Source organism: Adelges cooleyi, unplaced genomic scaffold (genome assembly GCF_023614345.1).
Source record: "Adelges cooleyi isolate 19-005CV unplaced genomic scaffold, UGA_ACOO_1.1 ACOO_flye_CR_arks_rails_tigmint_CR_PRNA_1, whole genome shotgun sequence".
Lineage (NCBI taxonomy): Eukaryota > Metazoa > Arthropoda > Insecta > Hemiptera > Adelgidae > Adelges > Adelges cooleyi.
Window position 1 is genome coordinate 1983842 of NW_026095751.1, and position 12111 is coordinate 1995952.

Sequence of the window (12111 nt, forward strand, 5' to 3'; positions counted from 1 at the left end):
CATTATTATTTTGTCATGATAATCTAGAGATTTAAAAAAAAATAATGTATTACTAATATAGTCTAATAGCAGAATAACATTTTTTATACAAATCTTTTTTTTCTAAAATAATTTTTTTCAACTGTAAAATTATTATTTTATTTTTATCTAACAGGTCTTGTAACTCCCGTCATTGAAGACAGAGGTAATCAACACTCATTTATTCGTTTTGATTTTATTTTTTCGTATGGTGGAACCAAGTAGGAACATTTATTCGATAAATATTATAAATAAAATAAAATTTATAAAACTACCACAAACAAACAACACTTTTTACAATAACTGCTGTGTGATCAAAAACTAGCACACGCCCTGAAAGATTTTGCTTCTGATCAGTCAATGCACACTTTAACGCTATAAATTCTTTGTGTTTCAAGTATAGGAAAGTGTGTTACTCTCTTAGATGCTTCGATTTCAATGCTAGTGCAGTTCTCTTGTTCAGTTTTGTTATTTATTAATTTTTACAGATGCTGAAAGCGCTAATATAGTAGCGCTCGGAGATGAACGAAGATTACTAATTATGGAAGCTATTACAAAAATAACAAGTAAACATTCTTACATAGTTGTTACTGGTTCGCTTCTTAACCTTAAATATACTAGTTAAAATTATTTACGCGAACATTTTTTATTTTATTAAGTAGCCAAAGTTTGCAATTTGTTTAAAAAAAAAATGTTTTATATTTCAAGGTGAAGGTGGACTTAACGTTGAATCACTCGGGACGTGTCGCCTAGTTGGATTGATTAGAAGCATCATACATTTTATACATGACTCATATACAGTCAAGGCTGAGGTGGAACATGGTATTTGTAAATTAACTACTAAACTAGACATTGTTATCGATTACGTACAATATCCGGACGGAATTTATGAAGTCGTACTCGATGGTTCTATAGGACTAAAGAAATTTATCTAGCATTGTCAACATAGTTAAGACCACATGTTAAAGTTTAATCATTAAATACATAAAAATGATTTTATACTATGATTATTATTTAAAATAATTTTTGTACACTGCACTAATGTCAAAATTATCAGTTAATTTTATGTATTTCATAAATCATAATAAAAATGTCAATAAGTTTTTCTCAAGATAATATCGTTGAAATTTGTTAATTTATACTGGAAAAATACGTGTCCGGAGTAAGCGTGGTCCAAGTGGTATTTCTTCTGGAGCTGGAGGACGTTAGGCTTTTTAGTAGAAATATTAATATAAAAAGTAATCAAAAATTCAAGTAGTATTCGAAAAAAATATTCTTTATTTTTACCACTAATTTTGTACTTATAAATAGTTTACTTACTCGTATAGTTTAATGGATATTATATTGAGTAAAATAAGAAAAAATTAGTAAAACATTAACTAGTCTTAATATTTTTGTAAAGCTTTTATCAAACAATAGCCTTTTTATTAAATTTTCATCATCACCAATTATATATTTTTTGTTTCAATTAAATAAATAAATTTTTAATTTTCCTCTCTATATTTTTCATTTATTAATTTAATTAGTACTACTATTTTTTTTTATTGGAATAGACTACACTACACATTGTATTAGAAGAACGTATCACTTAGATACACAGCACACATGCGACAACCCTAGAGGAAGGGTAGAGTAAAGTACTATTTTTAGTCTAATGAAAGTAACCCATCGGCGTGCTTTTCAGGGTATAAAACTACTTTCAAACAAACGCTTCCGTTCATTTCTGTGGACACTGTACCTGGCTGAAATACCTATGTTCTTACTTTGCTGGTTTATACTGTGTTTGGTTTGGACTGTACTGGTTTAAAATAACTATACATAGTAGTGTAAGTGCTTTACCCGCCACCGCCATGACTGCTGAAGAGGAAATGGATACTACAGTATCTGGTACTTCCAAGGGGCCGATAAGTTCCAGGCAACTTGCTATTAAAAGGGGTGTCGATGATGATGGAACATTGAGTCAGATTTTGAACATTATAGGCTGGTATAAGATTACCTTCTCCACAGAAAAGGGCAAGGAGACGATCTTATATATATATATATATATATATATATATATAGTTCAAAAACAAATGTATTAGGTACAACGTTATAAAATATTATGTTGTTTACATTAAATTTTACATACTTTATTTTTATTAAAAAAATATTGAACATAGTAAAATACTTTTACTTTGTCTTAATGTACATAAAAAAAATTACATTCTACATTTATGAAATCATATTTTTTAACAATTTATTTATTTTTAATATGATTTTTAAAATACAAGTTAAGCTAGTTTACGCAATTTTTTTTTTCAGAAATTTCAAAATAAAACATTCATTTTATACCCGTTAAATACTGTATTAGAAAATGTGTCTTTAGTGTTATCTAGAATTAAGAAGAAGTATAGGTCTTAGTAGTTTAACACCGTTTAACCGAAATATTCGTAGTGCAAAAAATATGCATTATATGGGTTAAGATTAAAGCTAATGTTAAAAACCAAGAACCTAACTCCTTGTAATCGTAAACTTACTAAAACACACCAACCAAATTTGAAATATTCAATATTGAAGTAATAAGTAAATAAGTATGTACTGCATAGATGTAATAAGATTTTTTGAAGTCATACAATTATGAGACTTTGAAATGTTCTACTAAATTTAATTGTTTTTATAACATTGAAATAGTGATTTAGCTATTCGAGACCTATCCTCTCTTATAATTTGTAACAGGTGTTTAACTAACGTTTTGTATTTATTTATGTATCTACTAAAAAATTATATTATAAGTATTATTTAATAGTAATTATATTTAAGTATACCTAATAATCAGCACAGTCAATTTTAAGTATGTCTACTAATTCTAAAATTACTATTCTAAAGGAAAAATACAATTTTTTATTGTTTGCAGTTGTCCGTTCAGCGTTCTGACAGTAATATAAATGATTGCGTTCCAACTTTTTTCGGACAACACTGACTAGATAGGTGCCTCTGACACTTCAAAAAACAAAATATTTATTAGCATTAAGGTTATAACATTGTAATTTAAGTAGTTTAATACATTATTTTATTTTACCTTTTAGTATCTTAGTTTTCATATTGAAGAGTAGGTTTTATGTATAGATTCATATCATTCTGCATCATAGATCAAACAAACGCTTTCAAAATAACTGGTCACCAATTATAACATGTTCCAGGATAATTTTATTGATGTATCGGAAAGAGTATGAAAAAGATTAATTATTATCGGTGCCTTCGCCCAATACAAAGAAAAAAAAATTGTTATATTTATAACAGTTTGAAATAATTTGAAAAGTTTAAATGTGATTCACGAAACGAATGCCGAAATCGTCTTATAAATAATATGTCTTTTTAAACAACTTTAAAGATAAGCATTTTTTAGTTTTAGAATACCATTTTCCAATGGAATTAAACGCAAATATATTTAAAATTAACGTAAAACCGACTCTCAATGGTAAGAAATAACAATTTAAAAAAATAAAATGCCAACGTTTTTGAAAAATTTACCGTTACAGAAACATCATTTATCGGAAAACAGAAAACAACGTAAAGTTATACGAATCACCAGCGGAACTATCGACTTAAATTAAATTTATAATAACTAAACGTTTTGGTATTTATAGTAACTAACAAGATTACCAAACTTAACTATGATAAATTTTTTTGGAGATTCTTTATAACGCAGTTTACAAATATCCAAAGTCTTTAGGCAACAACTCTGTCGTTTGAGCAGTCCGTTTAATTGTGTTATTTTATTAATAAAGTTGTTTATATACAAAAAAAAAAGTTAAACAAAATAAATCACGAATTCTATATTTTGTGTAAATTATTTGAGTACAGATTTACATTTTTCGATAATATATTAAATATATTTAACATAACTAACAAATAATAGCCACGCGTCACGACGGTTGTGCACACAAATGTATGTATTATCACCAAAGCAGTTATTTTTTTGGTTACGTCTTGTACCACGGTCATTAATGTTTTCGATTAATTGGCCATTCGAAGCTGATTAAATGGGTTTGTAAAACCAACCTGTGTTGGAATATGTAATCTGTAGATAAGAACCGTTTGTCAGTTGTCTTTCGTTATTTCAAAGTCTTTTAAACCAGTGACTTTTTTTTTGTTAAAGTGTTATCGCCAAATGGACAATACGAACATAAATATGAATTTTATGTGCTACCGGTTTTGGTAAACCGAAGAAACATGATAATTATTAAGAGAAAATTTAGTATCTTAACAAAGTCATGGCTAATGATTAATGAACAGATAAATGAAAATAAAATATTCAACATATTTTTTAAATTTTTTGTCTACAAATTTATGCAATTAAAAACATATGTTGCCATTAAAAAATAACAAAAATCCCCCTTTTTGGCTTTTAAGGATTGGTGAAAAAAATGTTCAAAGTATTGAAAAATGTAGTACAATGTGTACCGAAAAATCTTGGAAAAAAATGTTGTTCAAAATATTAATATCTTCTGAGAAATCGAGTGTCTTACCCGAAATGAATCACCCTGTATACCTTCCGTTTTTAATTCAAACTTAACACTGATCAACAATGTTGATTGTAGCTCTAACACCGTTCGCCCCCTTGTCGTTCCAAATGCCGGAAGTAGGTAACGGAAGTAGGACTAACCGATGTGAATTTGACCGGTAAACGGAAGTATACATTTCGGATATACCTCCAATGGTACTGGGGGTGAATGTTAAGTGACCACATCGGACAATGCCTCACCATACGTGACAACTTTCTATCCGCGCATCTTACTCTAGTACTTACAATTCATAATCTGTATATTACCTTGACGAAAACAACACAGATACTGATGTGACAGATGTGATTGATTTGTGACAGCTTGTGAAGAAACGACAATGTAAAATATACTAGGAAAATACGCTTACGCCAGTTTTGGCGATACTTCTGTATTAAAAAAGGCACGAACAATTGTCATTAGACGGGCTAAAATCTATGTCAATACAATTTTTTAATGTTGTTATCACCCAACGTGACAAGGGTCAAGTGTAAAGTTTTTTTTGTTTAATAACTTTATTATTGGTACAATGTAAAAATTATAATATAACGGTTATATTATACAAGACAGTTTTTTTTTATACAAGTAAGGTTAAATAAAATGAGTAAATAGAATAAAAAATAAGAACTATAGTTATTATAATATATTACACATTATATGGATCGTAACTAAAATTGAATAGGTAATTGTTTAATAAAAAAATATAAATGATTTTTTTATAAAATGTGAATATATAAGTAGACTACAAAGTTAGAAAAAAAACATTTAGGCCGTAACAAAACAAATAAAAATCGTTTTTGTTGAAAATAATTGATGTATTGTACTTAAGTATTAAATAGTAATTTAAAAGCACGGACAAGTTCGTAACGCAGCACTGTAGGATGCTCATTGACAAGAGTTATAAACTATTTAAACTAAAAACTTTTTTTTTTTTCTCAGATTTCTATCATGTTATTTCGTTGTGTGATTAAGTTTAAATAATTTACAACTACTTATAATTGATATTTAAATTTCAAAAAAATAATAAATTATTATAGACAAAAATAGATATATTTATGTGTTTAGGCCGTAACGTAAAATAAATAAATTGGAGTTTGATTTCGATTTACGATTCACCCAAAAAAAAACCTTTTGTAACATTTAAGCTATGCCTAACACATACGCGTAACAAAAATAGGAATATGAAAAGCGCCAAAAGGCCTATCAGTATGTGTAAACTATACTCAATGGTCAAAAAATACTCATGACTGTTGTATACATTTCCCCGAACCCACATAATATACAATCAGTAATAGATTTTCTCCACTAATTAAATTCTCATTACTTTTATACGATAACTATAGTTAAGGGAAAACTTATAGTTCTCAAACGGGCCAAAGTACTAGAATTTTAAAAAAAGTATGTATTAACCTACCATACCATACCTGCAGCATGAATACGGTGTCGATGACTGGGATGCAAAAGGTCTATGGTTTGGTGCTATGGGCACCGCCTCCAAATTAATATTGGACTTCTTTAAAACACATATGCCTTAAAGAGAAGACTTTAGAACAATATGTCTAGAAATAATGATGGATACTTTAAACATATTCCATAGACATCTATATTCTGTGTGATTTTTATTTTTATTTTTTTATATTCCATACTTTTTATTATATTTTTGTATTTATCTACATTTATTGCAATGTTTATCAAAACTATCTTATATGTTTTATACTAATTGTCGCATACGCCTTACAGCAAATATTCTTTTAAGCCATCAATGTATAATTTTCATCATTAAATGTAAACGACTTATTTTTTTTAACAACATTATCACAGCACTATAAGTAAGAATAAATTATTGATCTTTAATTATTTGTATTCAAATTTAAATATAGTAATATAATATACATACAATTCCGTAAAATTTAAATGTTCAAAAATTAATTTAATTGACAAAATAATTGTCAAAACTAGATATTAACTTATTCACTGTTAAGCAATATCTATTTTTTTAAATTTAATATTGCTACTTTTAAATAACTTTACTTACAAATTTTTTTTAGTGCTGGTGTACATTGAACTAAATCAACTTTAAAATTAAGCATGTTTTTTTGGGAAAATAATGGAATTAATAAATCTTTTCTCCTAAAAGTGGCGGAAAATTTGTCTTTATATGTTTTTAACCGTAGTTAGTGTATGGAATTAAAATAAGACTCTAAGTAGAAGTATATTAGGTATACTGTATGGTTAAAATATACTACATGTTAGATTGATTTTATATTTATTCTAATAGAAAAATAATTTTCAATGACAAAAAATACTGCGAATACATGAAAACAACAATATGCATATAGTAGGGACCGACTTATTTAGACCAAGAAACACTTGTGTTTCAGTGAAATATTTTCGCATTCAAAACATGTGTACAAATAAGAACAACACCATCGACAACAACAGCAGAAAACGCAAAACAATTTTAGTTTTACCAGCAAACGGTTAGATTTTCAATTCAAACCAACGCGTCGATAAAATATCTGTTTGACACATTTCTTAGTGTGGAATAATATACCGTTGGCTTATGGAACACAATTGACAAACGGTTAACGTCGTGTAGGTAAATTGTTCAATACATAATCTACTCAAAATCAGTTTTGAATATTACTGAAACTCAAGTCCAAATTGCGTTCAAACCTGGGTTTAAATACTCGAAAGCCTAAAATATAGGTTAGATGCATCATCAAATATTTTCTATACAAATCTATAAAAGTAATTGAGGGGCCCATGCTCCATGCCTAAGACCCCTAGTCCCCGGAATAGCTCTCATAACACCCAAAGGCTTCATATAAAAATGTATCGTATTTTCAATAACCACAAAGAAAATTAGGGCTGCTGGTTAGTGGTAACCGATCGACGGTTACCAATGTAGGATTTAATCATTCACCTACCCGAAAAATCACGAGTGAAAATTTACAGTGTGTGGAATTTAAAAAAAAAAACTCAATTAATTTAAAAGCTATTTTATTTTACTATTTGAGCTTGAAAGTTAAAAGTTGATGCCTCTTACAGTGTAATTTTTTTTTTCATATTTAATCTCGTGATAACTATTTAGTTTCTACATCGGTTATTTAAAAAAAATATTTATACAAAATATATATATATATATAGATTTAGCTGATCAGTTAGATATCGTGTCACAATTTAATATAAAGTTTAAAACAATATGATCAATTTCCTAAAATGTATAATCTACTACCAACATACCGCTTTGGGTAATAATTGTGATTCAATAAAATATTACAATAACCGAAAACCAAAATAAAAAAATACAATAATACAAAAAATCGAATGCACTTTTTTGTATGTCTCTTCGACTTCCACCTTACCAGTGAGTGTACACCGTAAGTAAACAATCAAATAGCGAATACATAATGTTTATAGAATTTCGTCACTCACAAAGTTTTTCTGTTAGTCCATTATTTTGACTTTCGCGGCAATAGTTGTTCTATTCTACACATACTTCATTGGATTTCAATAATTTTAAAAGCTATTATGCATTTCAAGAGTGTTGTTATTTTCTGCGCGGTGTATTTCTTTACATCAGTATGGGTAAGATACTTATTAATCTATAATAATATTTCCTAAAATAAAGATAATTGTACACGTAAACAAGATGACTTATGTAATTTAGTCCTACCACTTATACGTTAAACTATTATGGCCTTAGGCTTTTAAAAGGTAACGCATATTATATTTTATTAACTTTAATTAGTTTAATTAATGAATTTTATTTAAACATTTCAGTTTAAATAATTTCTTATATGAGTAAAAGCCATTTTGGTTTATTTTACACCTAAAATCCATACAAAATTTTGACTACATAAAATGGTCCAGTCTTAATTGTGTTAACAGATTCACATTTTTTGGCTGATTCTTGTAACTAAATATACTAAATTTGTATTTTTTTCAATATTAAAGCTCAATTTTTTCTGATTAAAAAGGTTAACAATTAAAAATCTGGTTTCTATATTAACTAGTTAAGTTGCCTAAAAACTCATAGATCTTTAAAAAAGATACATTTTTAATAATTTTATAATATTGTAATTCTTAGGAAACATTAGTAAAACTATATAGTAAAACTATATTGAAATCATTTTACCAGAAAATGAGTGTCTTACATTTGATATATCACCCGGTACTATTATTTAACTATAAACCATTTTACTTAACTTAGAGCACCGGACTAAATAAGAAGCAAATAGAAAAATGTATTTTACTATACCAACATCCGATTAATATCCCACACAGTATGAAAGAGGATTTTGGAATTGTAAATCCGAATATTGTTTTTGAATGGCGATTTGACCAGCCACGTCATTTAAATGTTAAGAATTTACTTTTGGGGTTAGCGTATAAAGGAACAATTGAAAACTTTGAGGTATTTGAACTTATACAACTAGTTTAACATTAAAACATTTCAACTTTTAACAAATATCAAAATATCACAGATACATTATTGCGAAATATTTGATTATGTTTAATATTATACTTAGGATCAAATGCTGACGTCTTTTGAAGTAGATTATTACGTCAAAATGTTTAATAAATATACCGAAAATTTAAAACGACCTGGATGGCTTACTCGTAAAGATATAGTAAATTTTTATACATACTTAAAATTTGAAGGAGAACAATTATATCAGGCCGTATCATCAACCCCTTGGACTGAAAGTGGTAATACTAAATTAAGGTCGAGGTAGTCGTTTACATCAAGTTAACAAACTACATTTATTAAATTTTAGGTTTGGCTTTTGATTCCGCAGTGGAATTCTTGTCGTTCATGATAGATATTCTACCGGAAGTAAGCAAATATTCATGCAACGATTAATAGTATTTTTAGGAACATCAAATGGAAACCGTATAAAAGAAGAACAAACGAAAAATCGTTGTATAACAATTAGGAAAACTCGGATAGGATTTTTAAAATCAGAATTTTCAAAAATAAAAATACAAGATCCTACTATTTGTAATTTTTGAAAATTGACCATACAAGTTTTTCTGGATAAATTGAATTTGAAAATGTTGTTTTAACAGTTAGAGTATCATTACTAAATAGTTATTAATAAATCGCTAAAAATGATACAATTGTATAAAATACGAAATTCGTTGACATTTTTTTTTTACAGCTTACTTATATTTATCTTTTTTGCTAACATTTTAGGGCAATGGTCTAAACCAAAATCAAATAAAAGAGTTCATGGACTTGTATGCATCACACATAACTGAAGCGACCGGTAGCATTGATCCTTTGGAAGTTAAAAAAATGTTCAATGGGTTGGGTATGTTTATGCCGCGAGAAGAGCAATTTGATTCTTACCGTAAGAATATAGTATAAATATATTCACGTTAGATATACCCTGAGTTCATGTATATTACATTATAATTTAAACTTGCACAGGACCCGCTGCAAAAGAGTTGATGGAGTTAATGATCGTTACGGCAGAACGTTCTAGGGCAGTTCACAAAAATGTAATATAAATTATTTTTACCAGTGTGCTATGCAAAGTTTGCTATACGTTGTTTCGTTGATGTAGCGGATAATGTAATTATATGAGACGCACACTGCCAGTAAAGCTTAACGTATTAAAAACTACAATTTTTTAGAATTATATAATATAAAAAAGCCAAAGTTAGAATGTTAGAGTGTGAATATATTATTTATAAAGAAAGGGACAATGGTTGTGGTGACCGTTAGGTCTTACGACTTTTTCATTCTTTCATTTTTTTCATTCCTTGTTGTTTAAGTGAGAATTTTACTTAGTTTTTTGACGAGTAGTTAACGAGGAGTGTACAAGGACTGACAAGCTTAACAATTTTTCGTGGTCAAATTATAAAAGCATCTTACTTAAATATGCAATACATATTAATTGTACATCTTGAAAAAAAATCGTTACGGTTATACGGATCGGTAATGCTATGTATTTTTTCTGTGCCTATTATTTAATTGTTCGTTACAAGCTATACATAGTTTTACTTTGTCTTGTTTTTTTAGGAGATTGTGTTAAGTACACAAGAGGTCAGAACATTGATATCGGGTTTCAAAAATCGTGACATGGACAAGGACGGTCTGCTCTACGAAGACGAAGCAAAAGAGTTCCTGGAAGAACTACTCCCAAACCATCCGCTAGCTTCAAGTACGATTCATTTTTGCGGAATTTTCTCCCAATGTCTATCATTTTTTGGTATTTTTAAAAAAATAAACATTGCGGAATTTTTATTTGTCTACATAACAAATAAAAATATTGTGGAATAATCATAAGCATGTTGTTCGAAATTTTGAAATGTTTAAATTTATTTATTAATTAAAATATTTTAGATATTGCGCTTTAATGTCTTATACCTATACAATAATTATAAAATTATATGATTTTTTTTGTCACACAATATGTAAGAATAAGTATTGCAATGATGATTAAATAATTCTATACCAAAATGCAATTGTGTTTAACTTATTAAATACCTATTATAATTTTTATAACACTAGGTATTTTTTTTTCGAAATTTGTTTTTTCTTGCAAAGTGGTCTTAGACGGCGTACTAATATCTGAGTTTGTTTTAACATATTTTTTATAACTTTATAATACCACATTTATTTGTGTCAATTTACTGCCGTTATCGCCTTTTTGACTATGTGAACATAATTATGAATTTTATGGTTATTTAGACAACTAAAAAAGTACGGAAATAATAAATATCTGCAAAGTTATAGAAAACGAACAGATTGATTAGTCTGAAAAAAAATATATATTTTATGACATCTATGTATACAAATTCTATAATACTATATCTGATTCGAGAATATTGTCTAGTGTATGCTTCATACTAGTAGATATAACCTTCGATTTTCGAAGCTGTTATAACGAACACTCGCATAAACTAAAAAAAAAACAAATTCCTGCGAAATGATATTATGAGTTGACTATGTTATAATGGTAATAGTTCTAATTCAAAACAATCTATCTGTAATATTTTAAAAAAATTACCTAATCTCAAATTTTGTATTAAATTTTATTTACATGCTTTTGTTTAAAGCCTTTTTTTTTAGTACGAATTTTATTTGTCACGCGGGTAAAATAATATAACCAAGCGCAATACCAGGTGTTTCAAATTATCATGGTGACACATAGTTATTTTCTGTACATTTTACATGGGATTTATGAGAAGAATTTATTTGTTTTTTTGTTGATAAGTTATTATTTTTACTTTATTATTAAGTTAAATATTATTTAAAATCAGCATTTTTCAATTTTTGTGGTTGGGGGTGGGAATTGAGTTGGGGTTGGAGGTATTAAAAGTAAGAGATAGTGGGTAAGAGATAGGAGATTAGAGCTAAAAGATTAGAGATGAGGATTGTGGTTGGGGGGGATGGATGGGGCATATATGTTGTATTCACAACGTTCAAAATAGAACTGAATAATAAATCCAATAATTTAAGGGGCCAAATTCTCTATGAATTGTTTTAGGCCAGATATTATGAAAACTATAACATATTAGCCAGATAATTGATATG

At 27.8% G+C, this 12111-nt stretch overlaps 1 protein-coding gene across 13 annotated transcripts in view; it reads left to right on the forward strand.

Moving 5' to 3' along the window:
- Positions 1 to 12111, forward strand: part of LOC126847441 (uncharacterized) — a 102689-nt gene that overhangs the window by 50926 nt on the left and 39652 nt on the right. For 9 of the 13 annotated variants that reach the window (XM_050587775.1, XM_050587739.1, XM_050587748.1 and 6 more), the window contains exons 11-12: positions 155 to 184; positions 507 to 584. The exons of 2 other annotated variants lie outside the window; for them this stretch is intronic. In XM_050587775.1, coding sequence (XP_050443732.1) covers positions 155 to 184; positions 507 to 584 — 108 coding nt within the window. Of the gene's footprint in view, positions 1 to 154; positions 185 to 506; positions 585 to 726; positions 1108 to 12111 lie in introns of those variants that run through there. 2 more of the 13 variants (XM_050587812.1, XM_050587824.1) reach the window with 1 other exon arrangement.